A 26,675-nucleotide genomic window follows, 5' to 3' on the forward strand; every position below is an offset into this window, starting at 1 on the left:
TGTCTGCAAGTTGATTTAAGTAATTACTGGGACAATACTTTGCCTAATGATTTTTTTGTTCTGTTCGTTCAGTTGCTGTACCTTTGACCTATTTCCTGTATGTTTGTTGTCTGTTGTCTTATATACTTGTATAAAGCACAAATTACTTTTTGGCACATGGATTGACAGTTATTTTAGCCATAGTTTTATTATAATATGAAGTGGCCATAAGTGGGGAAACAGCTGGCCATAGGTAGGGTTAACATGGCCAAAACCAGGGAAATGTGCCATTTATTTCTCAATATTTTTTTCTGCTTTTGTTATACAACTTAGAATGTTTGTTTTTGCATGGTTGTAATGTGTAGACTTTGAAGCAATAGATACGATTTTTTGAAGTATTTTGTATACTTTCTTCCTATAATAAAAATGTGATGTATCTCAAATTGCCCTTAATGTGGCCATAACTGGGGCCTCGACCCTATACCACTATTTTTTGCCTGCACCTGCATTAGTATCCTGTTCTTCTATTGGCTTATACACCTAAAGTGAAAAACAGGATACTAACTTTGAAGCTCAACTGAAGTACACGATGCCAATGTTACGTATGTTGTTTTTGTTTTTTTTGTCTTCGCTAGCAGTAATATCCTATTCTTCAGTTGACATGCACAGTTCAACTGAAGTATGGGATATAAATTTTATTGCTGTCAGTTTTTTCACCATCTCTAGTACTACTACGAAATTTTCCAGTTGTTACTATTACTATCAAGGGTTTTTTCACCTTTGCGTAGTTGAACTGAGATACAGGATGCCAATGTTACGTACATCGATTTTTTCATCTTCGTTAGCATTAGTACCCTGTATGCAGTATGGGATACAAATTTTATGTATGTTTGTCTTTCGTCTTTGTTAGTATTAGTATCAACTGAAGAATCAGATGCTAGTAGCAGTATTCCATACTGCAGCTGACACATATTGGTCAACAGAAGAATAGGGTACTAGTGCTAGCAAAGACGAATAAGTCAACATACGCTAAATTTGTATCCCGTACTGCTGTTAACCCATACATATCAACTCAAGGTTGGAATATAACTCATATATGTCAACTGAGGTAATCCATACTAACGTTACTTCTGCCCCTCCCCCTTTTTCACTAGTATCCCATTCTTCAATTGAGCTATTTAGGTCAACCGAAGAACACGATCCTGGTCATCTGATACTTCTGTGGGTGCATGTACATTGATCAATGAGTAGTTTGATGAGTCTTCACTCTCATATGTGAGATCCTAGATGTTATTCCAGTGAATCCACATGACCAGTATAAAGGCACCTTCTTTGAGCACCTCGAGATAACTTACGACAGATGTCCAGTGTATGACACTAAAATAATTATTGGAGACCTCAATGCACAGATCGGTAAAGAAGAATGTTACCTCCCAGCAATAGGAAAGCAAAGCCTCCATGGATACACAAATAACAATGGCCACAGAGTCATTCAGTATGCACTGTCACATAACATGGCTGTAGGTAGCACTATGTTCCCACACAAAACTGTTCATAAAGCAGCATGGTGTAGCCCTGCTGAGCATACCTTCAACCAAATGAATCATGTAATTATTGATGGCGCGCATTCCTCACACTTACTAGATGTACGAACTTACAGAGGAGTTAATGTAGATTCAGACCACTACCTTGCAATTGCGAAACTAAGAGCTCGAATATCCAATGCAAGAAAAGTCAAAGGAACACCTCAAATTAAGTATATGGTATCGAAGTTTAAAAAATGAAAATATCTTTAAAACGTCTCTGAGAAGGTTGCTGAGAATCTTGCATTATACACCGCTAGTACATGATAACTTGGATCAGGAATTGGAACGCTTGCAGGGATGCAATCATTAAGGCAGCAGAAGAATTGCTAGGGAAAGAAGGAAAGCAACCGAGGAATTCCTGGTTTGATGAAGAATGTACGAGAATGAGTCAGGAGAAAAATCAGCATACAGGAAAAAGCTTTAGAAATCACATACTCTTTTAGCGATAAGAAATTATCAAGATAAAAGGAAAGAAAAGAAGAAACTGCATCGGAGAAAGAAAAGGGATTGGGAAATAAAGCAGATTGAAGAATGGGGACAATTGCAAAAACAAATGATGTCAGAAAATTTTATCAGAAAATTAATAGTGAAAGAAGAGCATTTAAGCCGCGCATCAGCCTGTGTGAAAGTAAAAATGAAACACTACTAACTGATGTCAAGAGGAATTGGAGCCTTGGGTAGAGTATTTCAGTGAACTGTTGGATGCTCCATAGTCCCCTATTGTGGATATCCCAGTCACTCCAGAAGATGATGCCACAGTACCTCCCCCTTCCCAAGGAGAAGTGAACAAAGCAATTGTCCGGTTGAAGAACAATAAAGCACCACGGACCGACAATATAACATCTGAACTATTGAAAGCTGGAGGACCGTAGGATCTACAAGATTGTGTGCCTCATCTGGGAAAAGCAAGAGTTACCGGAAGAATGGAATGTAGGGATAGTGTGTCTGGTGCATAAGAAAGGAGATCGATTTGAATGCAGCAACTAGAGAGGCATAACACTTTTAAATAATATATATGAAGTACTATCAAATATCCTGTTTAGTAGACTTTCACCTATCACAGAAGGTATTATTGGAAGCCATCAATGCTGGTTCAGACAGGAAAATCACCTGTAAACCAGGTATTTACTCTCCGACAAATAGTAGAAAAGACCAATGTGTTCAATGTTGGTATGCACCGTCTTTTCATTGACTTTAAATCTGCATACGACACAATAAACTGAGCCAAACTTTATGAGGCAATGCGGGCATTTTGAGTGCCTGGAAAATTGATGCTTTTAATATCACCCTAAAGTATCCCCAGCGTACCATGCGAGTGCAGTCAAGGCTATCACCTCAGTTTCCCACTCAAACTGGGCTAAGGCAAGGAGATGGGCTTTCCTGCCTATTGTTCAACCTGAAAAAGTGGTACGCAAATCATATATTCAGACAAGAGGAACTATCTACTATAAGTCTGTACAACTGCTGGGATATGCAGATAACTTGGATTTAATGAGCAGAACACTTAGAGATCTACAAAGCGTATTTTCAGCTCTGAAACTGATTGCAGAGAAGATGGGCCTGAGAATTAATGAATGAAAGACGCAGTATATATTGGCACCAACCAACCCCTACAGCCCACAATAACCCTTGATGGAACGACTTTTGAGTGAGTGGAATATTTCACTTATCTGGGCTCAAAGACAGAAACAAATGGCACCACTTTTACTGAAATTATGGCTCACATAAGTGCTTCTAACCAATGCTACTTAGGACTGTTGTGACATTTTAAATCCAAGCCTGTATCACGAGGGACAAAGTGCCGACTTTACGAAACGCTGATACGCCCAGTACTTACTTACGGCATAGAAACATGGACAATTACGAAGCAGGGTGATAACAAACTGAGATCACATGACTGCTATAAGGAGAATGATGTGGTAATGTTCATAAAGCTGTGTAGACTGAGATGAGCTGGACATGCTTTCCTTTGTTTCTCAACATTCATCTTTGCTGTTAAATCTGTGTAACACATCATCTAACATCTGACGCCACTGGTCAAAGCCGTCAGGTTGTATCGCATTCTTCAGTAATCCCAACATTTCATGCTTCGGGAAATCAAATGGGAATTGCTGGAGGGAAGACGACAATCTTTTCTAGAAGAGCTACTGCGGAAATTTAAAGAACCGCCAATTGAAGCTAACTCTAGAAAGATCCTACTGCCACCAACATACATCTCGCATACGAATCATGAAGATACGTGCAGTGAGAGCTCATTTGGAGGAAATGACTAGTACTGGTACGTAGTAACCTCTGCCAGGCACCATGTGGTGGCTTGCAAAGTAGGCTATGTATGTAGATGCAGATTTTTAGCACTTGAGGTGGCAGTCATTATCATAATAGATACGGTAGCTGTTCTCAAGTTATGTACTTGCTTACATCTGATACAGTGGAGGAGACTTTTTGGGATCGCCTTTCCCTGCAGCAGTGTAGTGATTTGATGCACTGATATCTTCTTATTATCCCAATCATGTTATGTCACTGAAATCCTATTTAAAGGTCCTTCCCAATGTCACAGAAAGAAGTATGCAGGCTAGTTCCATTTTATAATGATGGTGTCATAATTTGACAGCTATAAATGTTAAAAGTTAGTTGATTACAACAGAAAATTCATCTAATTTTCCACCTTAACTTATTGAAACCATACATTGATGCAGTTACTTATTCTAGGTACATTTGAGGTGGCCTCTCTTTACTTCCTAACCATGAGCATCCAAGAAGCAGAAACATTTCAATCTGTGACTGATGCATGTATTAAAATCGCACCTAACAGAGAGCCTGAAAATGTAAACAAAATTGTCTTGAAAATTGATAAATGGTTCTCTGCAAATGGGATGTCACTGAACTTAAATAAAACCAAAAACATGCAGTTCTGTACTGCACAATGCCTGACCACATAATTTGACGAAATAATGAACTAGTGTTAATTAATAAATGTAAATGAATATTTTAAATTCTTATTCTGATAAATCTGAACATGAAATCATGTATAACACACCATCCTAAAAAAAAAGTGCCGTAGCTCTGCAACTTCTGTGTGGTGGGTAATAGCAGACTTTCAAGACAAAAAATTAATTACCTTTTTTCAACATTGTGTTACATAATATACTGGGAAATATTTCGTTGGGGATGAAAGTTAATGTTGCACACAGAAGCGTGTAATGGGATAATAGGTGGGCAGTTCTTTCAACTGTTGTGTACAATAACAAGACTAACAGCACATTTATCCCCTTATGCTGTTTGCTGTCAACAATCACAGTTTAAAAATAACAGAAACATTCATACTTATAACAACAGAGGTGGCTCATAAAAACTTTATCCATTTATCACGTGAAAGAATTTAACAGATAGTAAAGTAACTTCAACACAAAATTACTTTATAGTTGTATGGCAACCACTACTCTATACAACAATTTCTGGCCATGAAATTAAATAATGTGAAAAGGTCGGAACGCTGCTATGTATAATAGGCATAACTGTAAACAAATTGACTCATTCAACAACAAAGCAAGCTGTCTCACATTTTTATTTTTTTGGTGTGTCGATTTGATAATGTTTTCCACATTGTTTGATTAAGGCACTACACTGAACACTAGTAACAAAACATCTCACCGTAGCATGCAGTCGCTGTTTTAATGCATCTCTTTCCGCTTATGTAATTCTGTATTAATTCTCTTAAAATATCTCTGTCTGCTCTTGTATTTCTAAATTTGTTCCTCGCATCTGAAACATCTCCTGTCTGATGGCACGAAAGTGTATGCGTAGATACAGGCATTTAAATAAGACTGTCGTCACCCTGCAACATTTGTATCATTATTTTAGTTGACTGTTAAATATAATGTTCGGTGGTACTGTACGAATCCAGTCGTGCACAGCAGAAGTCTACAGCCGACTTTATAGAGCAGACAATTCAACCACGTACACTTGGGTATTTATTAAAATTGCTATGCTACAGCCAACTTACAACAGTGTAACAATGACACACACTTTATGTCAAACAAAGCAAACAAAATAAAGTGAGGACAGGATGTAACAATACTAAAATACCGACAATATCGCGGGCATTATCAGAAGGCTTAAAACTACCTGCCTTCAATCTGGAAAATTTGAAGTCTTACTCACAATTCACAACATTCAACTACGTCAAGTACTATAATTTTTTACCTATTGTTATGACAGTGACACTAATCATTCAGTATGGAGTTCTGAGAAATATAAGTAGCTCCTAACCCATGATGCTCAAACCTGCATAATTCATTTTAAAAAATGCTTCGCACAAATAACCCAACATAAACACAAATCACCAACAAACGGCTTTTGTCAATGAACTTCGTATGGTGTGGTTCCTAAGTGCATACATTACATTCAAAGATTATAATTATCCCACAATCACAGTCGGCTCACACCACATTGTACGATCTCCTTGATCCCGCTAATTGCTATATATAGGATAATCAGAGCCTTTGAAAGTACTGCATGAACAAAACAGTACTGAAAACTGAGAAATGCGTTTGTTTTGTTCACGGAGTGGAAAATAAGTGACAGATATGTGTAACGTAGAGCAAGCTTCTGTAGTTGATATAAAGAGTGAAATATCAAATTGTAGCCAGACCAGTTGCGGAATACCAGTAGTAGGAGATGATTTGTCATATGCAGAATTCTTCGAGAATTTTATGTTGAAAAATTATCCCGTAATAATAAAGGGTAATTTTACAAAGGAATGGGAGAGCGCTACAAAGTGGGTTAAAGATGATAAACCCATGTTTTCGTACCTTAAAGAAAATTTTGGTAAGCTTTCGTGTGTTTTCTCTGAGTGTCCGGAATTTATGGTGCTTCATTCATTCAAACTGTTCTGGCTATTCAAAAGACAACGGGTGTAAACGAATTAACAATGGATATTGTAAGAGACGTACAGCCGGGCCCCTCCGTTTCCTCAGGCAGTTTACGTACAAACGCGAAGAAAAGCTTTTCAACTTCCAATCCAACGTAGACCTAAGACTATATTGCAAAACAATCTTGTCACTGTAAAGAAAAATTTCGCAGATATGTTACTCGTTTTTAGTTCTTCGAAGCTGGAACAGTTATTTGTGAGTATCAAGAACACAGTAATATAAAATATGAGTATCAGCTTTTTTGAATGGTGTGATGTATTAGTAAATATTATCACCATCAATTTTCTTTTGTTTTGTGTTATTAGGATGCGCAAGTTGATTAGTATTGGAAAAAGGTTTTGTTTATTTTGGAACCATCGTCTCCGGAATGTTGTAGTTGTATATTTCGCTTGTATTTTTGTGTTTATAATACGTTGTTTCTCTCTTGTGGGTGCTGACTTTGATCATGTGTTTTTCTGTGCTAGACCTCCATGGGTTATATAGTACCAATGTATTAGGTCGTCTTCCAATTTCATTTGCATTTGGAGCATAAGAAAATTAATTGCTTGAACACTAGTGATTAGTAACTAATATCCTAGGTTTTTGCAGAACAGTAGTGCTAGTTAGTGCAATGGATATGTTGAAGCACATTTTCTCATGAGTCGAAATAAACAGGTGACTGTTTATGTTGCCCTTCTCGGTAAAGTCTTTGTGTATCGCCTATTAGACTTAAAGAGTATAGAAAAGTCCCATACACTGGAGCAGTATATTACCATGGGCCATATGAGTGTTTTGTACGCAATCATGTTTGCAAACAATCTGCAATATCCAGTGTCCTACCAATGAAATTGTATCTACTACGTGCATTACCTGTGATTGAGCCTCTGTGATTGGTCTATTTCATATTCACACTCATTATTACAGCCAGGTATTTGTATGAGTTGGCTGATTCCAGTTATGACTTGCTGATAGTGTAGCCATAGGATTTTGCATCTTGTGAAGTGCACAATTTTACATTATTCAACATATAAAGCAAATAGCCAATTTTGCACTATTTCACAATCTTACCATGATGTAACTGAATAGTGTTGCTGCTGTTTTCAGACAGTAATCTACTTCTTTACAGATAACTCCAACATAAACTGAAGACCTTAAGTTACTAATGTCGAAGGTCTAAAGTTACTAAATTACCCCCAATAACCATGGACCTTGCTGTTGGTGGGGAGGCTTGTGTGCCTCAGCAATAAAGATAGCCGTACTGAGGTGCAACCACAATGGAGGGGTATCTGTTGAGAGGCCAGACAAACGTGTGGTTCCTGAAGGGGGCAGCAGCCTTTTCAGTAGTTGCAGGGGTAACAGTCTGGATGATTGACTGATCTGACCCTGTAACGTTAACCAAAACAGCCTTGCTGTGCTGGTACTGTGAACGGCTGAAAGCAAGGGGAAACTACAGCTGTAATTTTTCCCGAGGGCATGCAGCTTTACTGTATGGTTAAATGATGGTGGCGTCCTCTGGGGTAAAATATTCCGGAGGTAGAATAATCCCCCATTTGCATCTCCAGGTGGAGACTACTCAAGAGGAGGCTGTTATCAGGAGAAAGAAAACTGGCATTCTATGGATTGGAGCATGGAATGTCCAATCACTTAATTGGGCAGGTAGGTTAGAAAATTTAAAAAGGGATATGGATAGGTAAGATATAGTGGGAAGTAGTGCCATTCAGTGGCAGGAGGAAAAAGACTTCTGGACAGGTGAATATGGGGTTCTAAATACAAAATCAAATATGAGTAATGCAGGAGTAGGTTTAATAATGGATTTAAAAAAAAAGTAGGAGTATGGGTAAGTACCGCAAACAGCATAGTGAATGCATTATTGTATCCAAGATAGACACGAAGCCCACATATACCACAGTAGCACAACTTTATATGCCAACTAGCTCCACCGATGACTAAGAGATTGAAGAAATGTATGATAAGATAAAAGAAATTATTCAGATAGCGAAGGGAGATGAAAATTTAATATTCATGGGGGACTGGAATTCGATAGTAGGAAAAGGAAGAGAAGGAAAAGTAGTGGGTGAATCTGGAATGGAGGTAAGGAATGAAAGAAGCAGCCACCTGGTAGAATTTTGCACAGAGCACAACTTAATCATAGCTGATACTTTGTTCAAGAATCATGAAAGAAGGTTGTATATGTGGAAGAGGCCTGGAGACACTATACAGTTTCAGATAGATTACATAATGGTAAGACAGAGATTCAGGAACCAGGTTTTAAATTGCAAGATGTTTCCAGTGGCAAATGTGAACTCTGACCACAATCTATTGGTTATGAACTGTAGATGAAAACTGAAGAAACTGCAAAAAAGTGGGAATTTAAGGAGATGGGACTTGGATAAACTGACACAACAAGAGGTTTTAGAGAGTTTCAGAGAGAGTATTAGGGAATGATTGACAAGAACAGGGGAAATAAATACAGTAGAAGAAGAATGGGTAGACATCTTCAACTTTTATAGTCCTGTCTTCCTCAGTTGCGTGTAATATTGTGGTATATTAATAATTTTTACTTATGGACCATCTGACAGCAACTGAATAAAACACACTTTTAGTGCCATACGCGTTTCGCATTTATTTTCTGCAAGGCATCATCAGTGGCAGGTTGCGTGGACAATTTCCTACATATTACGCTTCTGTTGCATTTTTGGTGGTGTTCTTCTTCTTATGAACGCCAATTTGCGGTTTTTTCCCCATTCCACAACACTATACACTGAACGCTCGTTTTAAAGCGTTATAACAAGCGTTCAGTGCATAGTGTTGTGGAATGGGGAAAAAAACCGCAAATTGGCGTTCATAAGAAGAAGAACAACACAAAAAATGCAACAGGAGCGTAATATGTAGGAAATTGTCCACGCAACCTGCCACTGATGATGCCTTGCAGAAAATAAAGGCGAAACGCGTATGGCACTAAAATTGTGTTTTATTCAGTTGCTGTCAGATGGTCCATAAGTAAAAATTATTAATATACCGTAAGAATGGGTAGCTATGAGAGGTGAAATAGTGAAGGCAGCAGAGGATCAAGTAGGTAAAAAATCGAGGGGTAGTAGAAATCCTTGGTTAACAGAAGAGGTACTGCATTTAATTGATGAAAGGAGAAAATATAAAAATGCAGTAAATGAAGCAGGCAAAAAGGAATACAAATGTCTTAAAAATGAGATCGACAGGAAGTGCAAAATGGCTAAGCAGGGATGGCTAGAGGACAAACGTTAAGGATGTAGAGGCTTATCTCACGAGGGGTAAGATAGATGCTGCCTACAGGAAAATTAAAGAGACCTTTGGAGAAAAGAGAAACACTTGCATGAATATCAAGAGATCATATGGAAACACAGTACTAAGCAAAGAAGGGAAAGCAGAAAGGTGGAAGGAGTATATAGAGGGTCTATACAGGGGGGTGATGTTCTTGAGGAGCATATTATGGAAATGGAAGAGGATGTAGATGAAAATGAAATGGGAGATACGATAATGTGTGAAGAGTTTGACAGAGCACTGAAAGACCTAAGTCGAAACAAGGCCCCGGGAGTAGACAACATTCCATTAGAACTACTGACAGCCTTGGGAGAGCCAGTCCTGACAAAACTCTACCATCTGGTGAACAAGATGTATGAGACAGGCGAAATTCCCTCAGACTTCAAGAAGAATATAATAATTCCAATCCCAAAGAAAGCAGGTGTTGACAGATGTGAAAATTACCGAACTATCAGTTCAATAAGTCACGGCTGCAAAATACTATCGCGAATTCTTTACAGACGAATGGAAAAACTGGTAGAAGCCGACCTCGGGGAAGATCAGTTTGGATTCTGTAGAAATGTTGGAACACGTGAGGCAATACTGACCCTACGACTTATCTAAGAAGAAAGATTCAGGAAAGGCAAACCTACATTTCGAGCATAGACTTGTGGAGAGAAGAGAACCACTTGTATGAATATCAAGAGCTCAGATGGAAAGCCAGTTCTAAGCAAAAAAGGGAAATCAGAAAGATGGAAGGAGTATATAGAGGGTCTATACAAGGGCGATGTACTTGAGGACAATATTATGGAAATGGAAGAGAACATAGATGAAAATGAAATGGGAGATACGATCCTGCGTGAAGAGTTTGACAGACCACTGTAAGACCTAAGTCAAAAAAATGCTCCATTAGAACTACTGATAGCCTTTGGAGAGCCAGCCCTGACAAAACTCTACCATCTAGTGAGCAAGATGTATGAAACAGGTTAAATAGCCTCAGACTTCAAGAAGAATATAATTATTCCTATCCCAAAGAAAGCAGGCATTGACAGACGTGTGAAAATGAGTAAACTATACATTTAATAAATCACGGCTGCAAAATACTAACACGGTTTCTTTACAGACAAATGGAAAAACTGTTAGAAGCCAACCTTGAGAAAGATCAGTCAGGATTCCGTAGAAATGTTGGAACACATTAGGCAATACTGACCGTACGACTTATCTTAGAAGATAGTTTAAGGAAAGGCAAAGTTACATTTGTAGAATTTGTAGACTTAGAGAAAGCTTTTGATCATGTTGACTGGAATACTCTCTTTCAAATCCTGAAGGTGGCAGGGGTCAAATGCAGGGAGCAAAAGGCTATTTACAATTTGTACAGAAACCAGATGGCAGTCATAAGAGTAGAGGGGCATGAAATGGGAAGTGGTGGTTGGGAAGGGAGTGAGACAGGGTTGTGTTATTTAATCTGTATATCGAGCAAGCACTAAAGGAAACAAAAGGAAAATTCACGATGAGAATTAAAATCCATGGAGAAGAAACAAAACTTTTAGGTTTGCCGATGACATTGTAATTCTGTCAGACACAGCAAAGGACGTGGAAGAGCAGTTGAACGGAATGTCTATAAGATGAACATCAACAAAAGCAAAACAAGAATAATGGAATGTAGGCAAATTAAATCAGGTGATGCTGAGGCAATTAAATTACGAAAGGAGATACTTAAAGTAGTAGATGAGGTTTGCTACTTGGAGAGCAAATGATGATGGTCGAAGTAGAGAGGATATCAAATGTAGACTGGAAATGGCAAGGAAAGCATTTCTGAAGAAGAGAAATTTGCTAACATAGAGTATAGATTTAAGTGTCAGAAAGTCTTTTCTGAAAGTATTTGTATGGAGTGTAGTCATGAATGGAAGTGAAACTTGGATGATAAATAGTGTAGACAAGAAGAGAATAGAAGCGTTGAAAATGTTGTGCTACAGAAGAATGCTGAAGATTAGATGGGTAGATCACCTAACTAATGAAGAGGTACTGAATAGAATTGGGAAGAAGAGGAATTTGTGGCTCAACTTGAGTAGAAGAAGGGATCGTCTGGTAGGGCATGTTCTGAGGCATCAAGGGGTCACCAATTTAGTGTTGGAAGGCAGTGTGGAGGGTAAAAATCGTAGGAGACCACGAGATGAATACGCTAAGCAGATTCAAAAGGATGTAGATTGCAGTAGGTACTTGGAGATGAAGAAGCTTGCACAGGATAGAGTAGCATGGAGAGTTGCATCAAACCAGTCTCTGGATTGAAGAAGAGAACAACAACAATAACAATAACAACGAAGTTGCTAATATTGTCTACTAGGTCATTAACATACTGGTACGTGAACAGAAAGGATCCCAACACAATTCCCTGTTGCATACCTGAAGATGAGTATGTCGAGGACTCTCCATGTAAAGATTACATGATGTGGCCTCCTAACAAATAAATCGCCAATGAAATCAAAAATTTCATTTGGTACCCTGGTGATCATGTGCTTGATAATAAGTGTCTGTTTGGTTCTGAGACAGATGCTTTGTGGAAGTAAAGAAAACTGCATCTGTCTGAGTGTATTGATCCATGGCTCTCACGATGTCACATGAGAAAAGAGCAAGTTGCATTTCACATGATCAGAGTCTTCAGAATCCATGCTGGTTGGTATGGAGGAGGCCATTCTGTTTGATACACCTCATTGTGTGTGAGCTCGTAATAGTTTCTAAAATTCTACAACATGCTAATGGGGTCATTCCATGTCAAGTCACCCAGGCCTTGACACCAACCATGTCAGATTTTGATGAAACTTGGTACAATTACTTCTTTTATCATCCTGAAAGCACTTGTAAAATTTTTTTGTTCTATCTCTTATATTTTTTTTTAATAAATTTTTAAAGTTTTTAGATTTGGCTTTGTTTCAGCAGTCGGAAATTGTAACTTAAACGTGTCCTCACAACTAAAAAAATTTGTATATTAAAGAATACTCAAGATATCAGTATAAAATTTTGGAATAAGTTTGTGTATTATATCTAAATGTTAAAAAAAAAAATACCATAAAGATATATTAAATTCTTCCAAATGAATTATTATTATTATTATTATTATAATTTTATTTTTTTTTTTTATTTTTTTTTTTTTTTTTTAAAGCTATCGGATGTTTAGTTTTACAAAAACTGCAATATCTAGAGTCTCAGACCTGATAGAAAGCTCAAATTTGTTTTAAAATACTCTTAATTGTATAGGCTATTAGATAAAAGAAAAAATATGTTGACTTTTTAACCTGTTTAATAGTTATCTAATTTTTAAAATAATAATAATTATATTTTAAAAATAAAAAATGCCAAGTGACTTAGACACCGAAAATAAGTTTTTGTCTTCTTAGAGTAACAATGTACACTTGGATTTTGTATTGTTACTCCTGTGTTTTGAAGTAAAAAATTATTACAGTGTTAAATAGTGCTTGGATAGTATTTTATTAAGTTTATTCGAACTCTCAGTAAGTACTGTTGCTTAGTTTACAGAGATTCTTTTCCAATATCCTACAAAAGTAACCAGAACAGTAATCAGACCGAAAGTGAAATCAGTATGTCAGGTATTCAAACCTGTAGTGAGGGTTATTTAAAAAATCTGACTGTTTCCAAACAACCTACACACCTTCAAAAAAGTTACAGCCGGTATCAGAATTGAGTGAGGAAGAAAAAGATTTGATCCACTTACGATCTGGAATTAATCTGTGTGAATTTAAGAATATATGTTCACACCACAGCTACTACTTTTTAAATGTTTTTGAAAAGTATCAAACAACATGTGTAGACCCACTAAAAAAACACAAATAGCCCATCAAAAAATCGTTGAGAAGTGTAGGCTTGGATCTTTCTAAACAATTACTGACAAAAAATATTAGCATAAAACCTGGACAAAAGCTTTGCTCAACATGCCGTAACTTTTGTGAGGAAAAATTAAGAGTTGAAGTCAATGAAAGTGAAACAGATGATGAAGTCATGGTTGAATTAGAATCATTGGAATCCAGAAATGAATCCCTCGTACAAACAAACATTTCTCTTGATTATTTAGGTTTAACACCGATAAAGCTTCATGGCTTGTCAGAACAAAGTAAAGGTTCTTATTTTAAAAGGAAGGTTAGCAGTATTGAAAAGACTGCAAAAAAGGCGGTTTCAAAAGCATTAAAATATGATGCACCAAGTTCTGATGATGACGAAGAAGATAAAAGTGTGGTTGAGAAAGCAAAGGATTTTGATGTAATGATTTCTCTTATGAAAGAGAAGATTTCATCTGTTGGGAGGTCTAGAAAAATCCAGATTCTGACCTTGGCTCCAGATTCTTGGACTCGAAATAAAGTGATGAAAGAATTTAATGTAAGTGAGTACATTGTGCGACAAGCTAGAAAGCTAAAATCTGAAAAGGGTATTTTGGAAACTCCTGGTCCAAAAAAAGGTAAAACTCTTTCTGAAAATACAGTAAGACTTGTAACAGATTTTTATGAAAAGGATGAAAGTTCCAGAGTGCTACCTGGAACAAAAGACAAAGTAAGTGTTCAAAAAAATGTGTACATGCAAAAAAGACTCATTTTGTGTAACTTGAGAGAACTCTATTATTCTTTCAAATGGGAGAATCCCGAGGTAGAAGTAGGATTTTCAAAATTTTGTTTCTTGAGACCTAAATGGTGTATCCTTGCTGGTGCTGCAGGCACACACACTGTATGTGTATGCAGTATCCACCAGAATGTTAAACTATTACTGGATGCTGTGAAAATTGAAGAATCTTATAAAGACCTAATTAAGATGCTTGTGTGCAACACAGAAAACCAAAACTGCATGCTACATCATTGCAACAGCTGTCCTGCAAATACTGCACTAACAGAGTGCTTAACTGAAAAACTAAGTGAAGATTATGATTTAGAAGAAGAAATTGTAATCAGTCAGTGGGTTAACACAGACAGGGCAGAAATGATCAAACAGTCTATCAGTGTTGAAGACTACATTGTTTATAGCAAAATCCCAATCAGCAGCCTTTAAAAGATTGAAAGAAGACCCACCACCCAAAACAGCAATTATTGTGATGGATTTCAGTGAAAATTATTCCTTTGTTATACAAAATTAGATCCAAAGTTACCACTGGAATAGAGGTGGTTGTACTCTACACCCAGTTGGAGTTTTTCTAAGAAATGAGGAAAACAATGTTTTTGTTTCCAACCACTGTTTTATTAGTGATGACCAAGAACATGACACTGGTTTTGTTAACTTTGTACAAAAAGAAATTACAAAGTGGCTGTCATTACATCATACTGACATTGACTCAGTTCACTATTTTACAGATGGTTGTGCTGGTCAGTACAAAAATAGAAACAGTTTTAAAAATTTGACTGAACAGTTGAGAGACTTTAATTTGAAGGCTCAACACACTTTTTTTGCAACAAGTCATGGGAAGTCAATTTGTGATGGCCTAGGAGGAACTATTAAAAGAATTTTAAGGAAAGCCAGTCTACAGCTTTCAGACAAAGAACAAATAATGACAGCAATCGATGTGTATAAGTTTTGTGAAAAAAATATTGAAAACGTTCATTTTCACTTTATTGACAAAAAAGAAGCTGATTTGCTACAGTTAAAACTAGAAAAACGTTTTTCAGCAACCAGAACCATTCCTGGAACTAGAAGTTTTCATAACTTCAAACCACTTCCAACAAACAACCTTGAAATTAGAAGGACTACAGATAGTGTAAAACCCTCCTTAGTCTTTTCTTTCCATTCTTCTTCTGATTGGGTTCGTGTTGAACCATCCATAAATTGCTATGTGGCTGCAAATTATGATGGTAACTGGTACTTTGGACTGGTAAAAACAATATTCAATGATGAAGAAGATGCAGAAATTCTATTTCTACATCCTTCAGGACCCACTGCATCATTTTATTGGCCTGAAAGAGAAGATTCCTGCATAGTGCCTTTGGAGCACATAGTCTGTGTAGTAGACGCACCTCAATCAAGCGGCACTTCAAAAAAGACTGTATCAAAAGAACTGAAAGCTCTTGGATGAAGTGGAAAAACAGTTTGAATCAGCATTAATGTTTATTAAAAAGACAAAATTACTCAAAAAATTCAATGTTTCAAGCAATCAGTTGGGTTATACATAAGTGCCGTAAGTAAACTATCTTTGTACATAATTCTAATGTAATCTACTATAATTAATAAACATGTTAAAAAGCCATCATTATTTTTGTTTTATCAAGTAGCCTATATGTTTAAGAGTAAATTAAAACAAATTTGAGCATTCTATCAGGTCTGAGACTCGAGATATTGCAATTATTATAAAACAAAACATCCGTTAAAAAAATATATAATGGAAGGAAACATTCCACGTGGGAAAAATTATATATAAAAACAAAGATGAGGTGACTTACCGAACAAAAGCGCTGGCAGGTCGATAGACACACAAACATACACACAAAATTCAAGCTTTCGCAACAAACTGTTACCTCATCAGGAAAGAGGGAAGGAGAGGGGAAGACGAAAGGAAGTGGGTTTTAAGGGAGAGGGTAAGGAGTCATTCCAATCCCGGGAGCGGAAAGACTTACCTTAGGGGGAAAAAAGGACAGGTATACACTCGCACACACGCACATATCAATCCACACATACAGACACCCATGTTTGCGGAGGGAATGTAAATAAAACTTAATGGGGTCATTGTGGGGGTGTTGTGAGGGTGACATGGTATTAGAAGGTGGAAAGTGTAACATGAGGTGAAATGAAAATGAAAATAAAAATATATGGGGAGAGATAAAGGTGAACCGGAAAGAAACTGGAGATCTGGAATGAAAAAAGGCGAAAAGGTGTTGGTTACAGCTGGGCTATGTTGGACTTCGGTTGGTAGACAACGATGTGCATAAAGGTTAGGTGGTTGTGTTGCCGCCAAAACACGTTAAAGGACGGAGAAATTCGGGAAAATTTCGAAAAAACTGCGTGTAGTATATTAAAAGGAGTGGTATTGTGGTGGCAGATTATGAAAATGAGGCTAACAATTGTCTGACGAAGAAATAATGGCGTTAAAACCTTTGGGAAGCGGCTAAAAATGATCAGTGATGTGGGAAAAACGGAAATGGAAATAAAGCAAAAGTTATTAGAACTGGCCGAAATGGTTGTTTAAAAGGTGAAAGGAGCTGTTTGTGAACTAGAAACGGTGGATATTATAGCTGCGGTAGTGCTGAAAGCGGCAAAAAAAAAAATAAATATTTTTTTGGTTATGGTTTGGAAGTGGGTTACGTATTATTGAGTATATATATAGGCGGGATAAAATAGTATAGCAGATTACGGTAAAAAGGAGAAGGTGAATAGAAAGTGAAACTACTGGCAAAAACAGAAAGAGGAAAATAAGACGACAGAAAAGATTTCGAAATGCAACAGTGACAATAACAAACGTAATTGTTGGATTCAAATTAATGATATCAATATAATGGAAGGAAACATTCCACGTGGGAAAAATTATATATAAAAACAAAGATGAGGTGACTTACCGAACAAAATCGCTGGCAGGTCGATAGACACACAAACAAACACAAACATACACACAAAATTCAAGCTTTCGCAACAAACTGTTGCCTCATCAGGAAAGAGGGAAGGAGAGGGGAAGACGAAAGGAAGTGGGTTTTAAGGGAGAGGGTAAGGAGTCATTCCAATCCCGGGAGCGGAAAGACTTACCTTAGGGGGAAAAAAGGACAGGTATACACTCGCACACACGCACACGCACATATGAATCCACACATGTGTATGTGTGGATTGATATGTGCGAGTGTATACCTGTCCTTTTTTCCCCCTAAGGTAAGTCTTTCCGCTCCCGGGATTGGAATGACTCCTTACCCTCTCCCTTAAAACCCACTTCCTTTCGTCTTCCCCTCTCCTTCCCTCTTTCCTGATGAGGCAACAGTTTGTTGCGAAAGCTTGAATTTTGTGTGTATGTTTGTGTTTGTTTGTGTGTCTATCGACCTGCCAGCGCTTTTGTTCGGTAAGTCACCTCATCTTTGTTTTTTTTATATATATATATATATATATATATAGAAAATATTAATATATTTTAATAGCATCATTTTTATCTTCAAATATGTATAATAAATAAACTTGCTGCAAAAATTCATGATGTTATCTAAAAGAGTTTTTAAGATAAGCAAATTTAAAGTTTTGAATACAAATTAAACTGACCATTTCCGAAGGTTCAGAAAACGCAAAACATAAAAACTTTAAAAATTTATAAAAAAAAACTGTAAGAGATACAGCAAAAAAAATTTGCAGGTGTTGTCAGGATGGTATTAGAACCATTTGAGCCAAATTTCATGAAAATCTAAGGAGGTGGGTGTAAAATTTATTTTTTATTGGGTGATTTGATATGGAATGACCCAATGATGATATTTGGTGACGGGGTTTTGTTCTACAGTTCTACAGAATACCCTAGATAACACTGTCATGAATTCTGAATATAATCTTACAGATTCCAACAGGACCTTTGTTCAGCTTTAGTAATTTCTGTTGTTCTTCAATGCCATTGACACTAATATCTATCTCATTCACCTTTGCAGTGGTGTGTGAGTTAACCCTTCTTCCACTTTTTTTTCACCAAATAATTTTCTTTATTGGAAATTGTTCAGGGTTACAGGAGAAAATGTTGAAAAAAGTGAATAGATGCATTCTTAATTCTGAGGAAAAAAAAATTATTTTTATACTCTTTGCATTGATGCAAACTTTGTGTAACTTATCATTTTGACTCATACATGAAACTTTGTACTCATGCAAAATCGTATGACATTTACACTATTAATAAACTTTGGTTAAGTATAAAAACATAGTTGTAAAGACCAAATGAACAACAATTATGATGTAATCAGTAGTACTGTCAAAATTAGATGACTAGCGCATGGCTTCAGATACTATAGAATACAAGATAGCTGTTTTTGCCTTTATGTAGAAGTAAGTTTAATTTGCACTTCTAACACATGACAAAGGTGTAGCCTTTGCAGTTAGGGCATTTGCACATTTTTCTCTTCTCATTCCTCACCGACCTATGATTAAAGGTATCTAATCTTACATCCTTTGGAGATAATGATGATCCCTGATGATCTCTATTGGATCTGTGCTACCTGGTGTATTTCGCTTTTTTGCTCCAGCACCAGTCTGGCTTACAGTTTTAGCCAATTCAGTTCTAAACTACTTCTGGTTCATTGGCATGCCTGCTGTTCTTCTTACCACGAGTATCATTCTGTAGAGAATCCACGAATATATTAAAGTTACATCAATCATAGGAAAATCAGATTTAAATACCATTATTTAGATGTAATCTTTATATGACATCTCCCAATGTTGCTATCTATGTTTAGCATTTGTGAGCTGTAAACAGAAACATAGCAGACATTGTATCACTCTGTGTTCTCTCTCCCGCCTGTCAAACCGTTCCACTTCAAATTTTGGCAACTTGCCAGCAAAAGTAGACAGAAAACGGACAATGCTATTGTCTTTATACAAAATGGAGGAAATATGCACTTTGTCAGTGGTAGTAATTGATTCTTCAGAATACCTATGTACCTCTTTCTTCAGATCCTTTTCATTTTGAAATTTACCGTTTGGTATTCAGTTCCTTTAGGTTGAAGTGCAGTGTTACATGCAGTGTAATGCTGTGTGCGAGTGATTGCCATTTGTAATTATCATCTCTGGCGCAGTCTCTGACTTATGTTTCCTCATTTATTTTTATTCTGTTCTGTTGTTTAATTTCCTAGTAAAGGAGTCGTATGAGCTACAGGGTGTTTTTATGTTGCAATTAAGTAAATACAACTAGTCCCGCAACATTGGTGACCCCGACATGATGTCCAATGGTCACTATCATGAAATTTGACAAACTCTAACACTCCATATTCTGCTGCGTCACTTTAAATATGAACATCCGTATCAGCTGTGTCGTGCAACTTCCGTGTTCCATTTCGCCGTAACTCATGATGGCAGACCCACCACCAACTGCAGAAGTGTATACTGGTGCAGTAATTAATCGCGTGACAGTAAAACCGCCACTGTTTTGGCAACAGAATCCTGTGCTGTGGTTTGCTCAAGCAGAAAGTCAGTTTGTGCTAGCGCACACAACTGCAGATAAAACAAAGTACAGTTATGTAGTTGCTGCACTCAATGAAGGTATGGCTGCAGAAGTACAAGATATTTTGGCATCACCACCAAGTACTGGTTGTTACACAACCATCAAGAATGCTCTGATTAACCCGGCTCTCGCAGTCCGAGGCGAAGAGATTGGAGAAGCTTCTCCACACAAAGGAGCTAGGCAATCACACGCCATCGTAGCTACTACGCCAACTGCGTACGTTAGTGAGCAACGTGGTCAGTGATGACATTTTACGGAATGTTTGGCTATCGCGTCTGCTACCCAAGTCGCAGAAAGTATCGACAGTATGTGCCAGTGATCTGGATGTACTCACGCAGACTGCGGATCGCATAGTGGAAATGTATCCCTCCACATGCGTCGCAACAGTTTGCTCACAACCTCGGGCAGATAACACTCTCACCGCGCTATAAGCACATGTTGCCGATCTAACCGCACAAGTAGCTGCATTACGGACCCAGACTACCAGCCTCGAATCTCGTCGCCACCGCTCACCAGATAAGCCCAGCCGCTCACGTTCGTAAACAAGAACGTGTTGGTATCACCGACAGTATGGTTCCGAGGCGTGCAAGTGTAAACTGCCATGTGAACAGGGAAACTCAGCAGGAAATCAGTGATGACGGCCATTAGCTCTCCAGATGGCAGCCGTTGACTGCTTTTAACAGAACATAGCACAAATTTACAGTATTTGGTAGACACGGGTGCTGACGTGACAGTCTATCAATCTGCCTGCAAATGTGATGACTGCCACCTTTTCGCGGCCAATGGTTCCACAATAACAATGTATGGTCGTGTCACATTAGTTTTGAGTTTTGAACTTGGGCCTGTGGCGCAAATTTGAATGGCAATTTGTCGTAGCAGATGTGACGCACCCCATACTTCGAGCAGTTTTTTTATCATTTTATGGACTCTTGCCTGACCTCCGTCACAGACGCCTATGCCTTCTTGACACTACTACCAACCTAGCAAGCCAAGATCGAGTGCATTGTGTGAAAGACACAACAGTACGAGTGGTTACTGGTGATTCTCCATTTATAGAGCTCCTCAGACAGTTCCCAGGGATCACATGCCAAACTCCCACACTAACACCTCTGCAGCACTCAACGTTGCACTATATTTTGACTACACCTGGGCCACCACTACATGCTCGACCGCACTGCTTGACACCCCAAAAACAGAAGATAGTTAAGCAGGAATTCTTGTACATGCTAGCACAAGGAATCTGCCGCCCATCGGCCAGTAGTTGGTCATCTCCTCAGCACATGGTACCAAAGAAGAATAACGGGTGGCGTCCATGCGGCAGCTGCAGAGAGCTCAATGCCAGAACCATTCCAGATCATTACCCAGTCCCGCATATCAAAGATTTTACTTTCAGTGTCCCCCGGTAAGCGAATCTTTTTGATGTTGGACTTAGTTCATGCGTTTTACCAGTTACCTGAGGCACCTGACGACGTTGCTAAGACTGCCGTCTGCACGCCGTTCGGACTCTTTGAATTTACCCAAATGCCTTTTGGACTTCATAATACTGCCCAAACATTTCAACAGGTCATGGATGAAGTGACACATGACTTAGACTTCTGTTATATGTATATTGACAATGTTTTGGTCATGTCAAATTCAGAGGCAGAACACCTATCACACGTACGACAGATCTTCACTCGTTTACATGCACATGGCCTGCTTATCAACCCGTCAAAGTGCATTTTGGGAGCAGCTGATGTACAGTTCATAGGCTACACTATCAATGCTCAAGGTATACGGCCGCCACAGGAGAAAGTAGATGCTATACTGAATTTTCCCCAGCCTACAATGGTTAAAGAATTACGTAGATTTCTTGGCATAACAAAATTTTTACCATTGATTTGTTTGCAATCATGCCTTCCTAACTACACCACTTAATAAGTTCTTGCAAGTTTCACCGAAGCCGAAAGACAAACTCCAGTGGGACAGTGAGTCCGAGTTGGCATTTAACAAGCTGAAGACGGCCATCGCAGAAGCTACATTGTTAGCACACTCAGTTCCGCAGGCGCCTCTCGTCCTGATGGTCAATGCATCTGCAACTGCAATTGGTGCTGCACTGCAACAGCAAATAGACGGGCACTGGTAGCCCTTAGCCTTTTACAGTAAAAAGCTATCACCATCTCAGCAGAATTGGTCCACATATGATCGCAAACTGTATGCTGCTATTAAGAAATTTCGTCACGTATTGGAAGGACAGCAGTTCACTCTCATCACAGACCATAAGCCACTAATATATGCTTTCCGCCACTGTCCTGAGAAGGCATTTCCACATCAACTGCGACACCTTGATTATATTGGACAGTTCACCACCAATATTATCCAATTTGAAGGAGAACTAAATGAGCCAGCTGATGCACTCTCCGGGATTGAAGCAATCACTGAAGCAGTTAATTTTGAAGCTCTCGCCATAGCGCAACAATCTGATAGTGAGCTCCAAGATTTGTTGACGCAACCATCAGGCCTACAACTCCGCTGTATTACACTGTCACTGTCAGCTGTGCTGCTGTATTGTAATGTCGCCACCAACAAACTGAGACCTTTTGTGACTATTGACTTTCGCCAACAGGCGATCACCTCTTTACATAACTTGTCACACCCTGCAATACGAGCCACTACCAGCATGGTGACGTGAGCTTTTGTCTAGCCACACATGGACAAAGATTGCAAGCAATATGTGTGACAATGTGTGGCCTGTCAACAGAATAAAGTTAGCTGGCACGTTAGGTCACCTCTTGGCACATTTCTTCCTCCAAACCAGAGATTTGATCATGTCCACCTAGACCTCGTAGGACCTCTCCCAACATCGGAAGGATACACCTACTGCCTTACAGCCATCAGTCGTTTTACACACTGGCCCGAGGCGTTCCTGATCACCGACATCACCGCCGAAAGTGTCAGGACTGCATTCTTCACGGGACGGATCGCTTGTTTCTAAGTGCCGTTACGAATAACAACATACCAAGGAAGACAATTTGAGTTGTATTTGTTCAAAACACTCTCTATTCTACTGGGTACAAGGCGCATTAGAACTACAGCTTACCACCCGTCAGCAAATGGTTTAATTGAATGCACCGCCAACTGAAAGTGTCGCTTCAATGTCACAACTCACTACAGTGGACAGAGACGTTGCCCATTGTCCTCCTGGGTCTCCGTGTGTCTCTGAAAGAAGACCTGAACACCACAACTGCAGAACTTGTTTATGGCCTGCCAATACGACTTCCTGGCGAGTTCTTTGCTAATGTGCCAGACAACTGCATTGTCACTTCAGATTTAGTGCAAAAGCTGCGTACACAAATCTGACAACTACGCCCCATTGCTCCAAGGGATCAACAGACCTGTCACGCATTTGTGTTTGACGAGCTATGGGAATGCCAATATGTCTTCTTGCAGCATGAAGCAGTACACAAGCCGCTGCAGTCACCCTACGACGGACCTTATTGTGTCATCAGTAGGGAGGACAAACCAGTCAATGTCGGTGTGATGGGTGCACCAACCACCATCTCCGTCGACAGGCTCAAACCAGCTTTCCGCGCTCCCTACACTGGTACGGACGCATCTACACACACGAAGGACATGACTGAAGCTCCAGCCACTCCAAGCACGTCACATGTCAGCCTCAACAGACGTCTGAGGCTACCTCTAATGCACCATCAGCAGCCTGTGCATGACCTGTTGTAACCCGGTTCGGACAACAAGTCTGTTTCAACATAAAGTACCATTGATGCTAAGGGGGCAGTGGTGAAGTGCAGTGTTAAGTGCAGTGTAATGCTGTGTTTGAGTGATTTGCCATTTGTAATTATCATCTCTGGCACAGTCTCTGACTTACGTTTCCTCATTTCTTTTTATGCTGTACTGTTGTTTAATTTTCTAGTAAAGGAATTGTATGAGTTACAGTGTGTTTTTATATTGCAATTAAGTAAATGCAACTAGTCCTGTAACAATCATTCCTACATGCTGAATCCCTAGCTTGAATAGGTATACAACTAACTCTAGGGTCATATTCCATGCCAATTAGACTAGAGGTTTCCACACGACTGTCACGGATTGTGATTAAATTTTGTATGAACATTCACACATTTTCCCAGTAAACAGTGGTAAAGTTTCACTATTACTAATTCAATACTTCTGGAGATACAGTCATTTGTTGGACTCTATAGTGCAGCTAAAACTGCGCACCCGTGAGTTTTTGCAGTTTAGAGACATTATGTCTCTGCCAGTATGTTCTTGAAAGAAACAAAACTAGGCTATCATGTACAACTTTTTTGTCTCTCTTAAGTGAAATAATAAAAAAGATTTCCCAAGCAATTTTCATATGGATAATTTGATGTAAAGTCAAGAGGGGGGGAAAAAAAACAGATTCTCGAAAATAATGTTAAGTTTAAATTTTTATATCCCCGTAAGTTATTGTGGGATAAATCTGAAATTTTGCATGTTTTGTCTTACCAATACACGGTCTTAGAATATAAAATTTCATTCTCCTAATGCTTTCCAGCGGTTTACAAATTGAAGACAAAGTTTACGATTTTTCTAAAAACTTAAAATGGCTTATCATATAAGGCACTAATAAATGATGACAAGGCGGAGGTGCATTGAAAATGGGCCCATATTCTGCTGGCACTCAAATTACGTCTGACACCTTTTATCATATTCTTCAATAATTTGTTTCGTTCTCCCTGGGAAAAGCAATATCGAAAGTCTTGATAACTAGAAACAAGTAAAATCTGATAACTCAAAAAACTTAAGACAAGGAGTGTCTTTTGTCGTGACTCATTGTGACATATTTCAATCTGGTGTTCTACTATAACTACAGAATCAAACTGTTTGTAAACTTTGCTATTTAGTTAAGCATTACCAAGGTGGCAGAGATCACGGTAGTAAAATTGGTACACAACAACTGCAGCACACATCATATAAATAGCCTTCTGGTTTTACACCATTGTCACATTGTGTAAATTTTGGTGAAGCCCGTAGCAGACTTCCAGATTTTTTTGGATTGAGTTCATGTTATAGAGAACTATTAGTATGCTCAAAATTGTTAAGGCTTTCGTGGCCAGTTGTTGACAAACTACCTATTTGCTTCTGTCTCGTGTTCTTCGGCCGACGTTCGTCCGATGATTTTACTGACGTTTCGCCAGCATGATTGGCTGGCATTGTCAAAGCTTCGCCCTCCATTGCCGGTGGTGAACTGGAGCCGAGCTCGCGGCCACAGACTATATGTACCTGGGGCGCCAACGTCCGAGGGCTTCTCCGAGGTCATTTCCGGTGCGGTTCGCCTCTTACTACCTGCGACAGTCGTTCGCTGCAGTACGGGAAGCCAGGATCCGTTTACTTTAAGACTTTCCTCTCTCCTGTTGAAGCTGTTCCCGTGTTGGTGTATTTGTACAGCTTCTCTAAACAAGCGGATGTGATAGTGCTTCTCTACAACCAGAACTTCCGTGTCGCAGAATTTTATTACATGGTCGGTCTCACTCAGCGCATGCTCTGCCACGGTCGATTGGACAGGTGGAGAAATATAGATTGTAGTACTGTGTACCCATCTCCTCTAAATCGACTTGCTTTTAGTTTCACCGAAGGTTGTTTTGACTTTCCTAAATGCTGAGTCAGCCCTGCCCATAATTATTTCTTTTTTGATTTCTTCGCATTTTTCATGTATGCACCCGTTTCATCTTAGCTTTCATGCACTTCCTATTTACTTCACCCCTCAGCGACTTGTATTTCTGTATTTCCCTGAAAATTTTTGTACTTCCCTCTTTTGTCGATCAACTGAAGTATTTGGAAAACCAAATATAGCTTTTTAGATGGTTTAGAAAATGGTTTAAAAGAGTTTACAGAAGACTTTTTTTTAAGTGGACCAAAATAGCCATTCGTGTAGGTTTTAGAAAAATCATCAACTTTGTCCTCAATTTGTAAACTGTTGAAAAGCAGTAGGAGAATGAAAACTTATATTCTAAGATCTTCGGTAGTAAATGCAAAGTTCCTGATTTACCCTGCAATAACTTCCGAAGATATAAAAATATAAAGTTCACATTATTTTCGAGCATCTACACTCCTGGAAATTGAAATAAGAACACCGTGACTTCATTGTCCCAGGAAGGGGAAACTTTATTGACACATTCCTGGGGTCAGATACATCACATGATCACACTGACAGAACCACAGGCACATAGACACAGGCAACAGAGCATGCACAATGTCGGCACTAGTACAGTGTATATCCACCTTTCGCAGCAATGCAGGCTGCTATTCTCCCATGGAGACGAACGTAGAGATGCTGGATGTAGTCCTGTGGAACGGCTTGCCATGCCATTTCCACCTGGCGCCTCAGTTGGACCAGCGTTCGTGCTGGACGTGCAGACCGCGTGAGACGACGCTTCATCCAGTCCCAAACATGCTCAATGGGGGACAGATCCGGAGATCTTGCTGGCCAGGGTAGTTGACTTACACCTTCTAGAGCACGTTGGGTGGCACGGGATACATGCGGACGTGCATTGTCCTGTTGGAACAGCAAGTTCCCTTGCCAGTCTAGGAATGGTAGAACGATGGGTTCGATGACGGTTTGGATGTACCGTGCACTATTCAGTGTCCCCTCGACGATCACCAGTGGTGTACGGCCAGTGTAGGAGATCGCTCCCCACACCATGATGCCGGGTGTTGGCCCTGTGTGCCTCGGTCGTATGCAGTCCTGATTGTGGTGCTCACCTGCACGGCGCCAAACATGCATACGACCATCAT

General features: G+C 39.0%; 2 protein-coding genes across 11 annotated transcripts in view; one reads left to right on the top strand and one right to left on the bottom strand.

Moving 5' to 3' along the window:
• Positions 1-6,027, bottom strand: part of LOC126457080 (2',3'-cyclic-nucleotide 3'-phosphodiesterase-like) — a 183,323-nt gene extending 177,296 nt beyond the window's left edge. For 8 of the 10 annotated variants that reach the window (XM_050093092.1, XM_050093088.1, XM_050093089.1 and 5 more), the window contains exons 1-2: positions 5,769-6,027; positions 5,217-5,400 (exon numbers count right to left, since the gene is read on the bottom strand). The gene's annotated coding sequence lies outside the window, so the exon portion shown is untranslated. The remainder of the gene's footprint in view (positions 1-5,216; positions 5,401-5,768) is intronic. The other 2 variants (XM_050093086.1, XM_050093084.1) reach the window with 1 other exon arrangement.
• Positions 6,028-6,042: 15 nt separating this feature from the next.
• The window catches only part of LOC126457082 (2-oxoglutarate and iron-dependent oxygenase JMJD4), a 135,967-nt gene continuing 115,334 nt past the window's right edge, over positions 6,043-26,675 (top strand). Inside the window, exon 1 of the mRNA XM_050093095.1 lies at positions 6,043-6,392. Within this exon, the coding sequence (XP_049949052.1) occupies positions 6,152-6,392 (241 nt within the window). The 5' untranslated portion in view covers positions 6,043-6,151. The remainder of the gene's footprint in view (positions 6,393-26,675) is intronic.

Source organism: Schistocerca serialis, chromosome 2 (assembly GCF_023864345.2).
Source record: "Schistocerca serialis cubense isolate TAMUIC-IGC-003099 chromosome 2, iqSchSeri2.2, whole genome shotgun sequence".
Lineage (NCBI taxonomy): Eukaryota > Metazoa > Arthropoda > Insecta > Orthoptera > Acrididae > Schistocerca > Schistocerca serialis.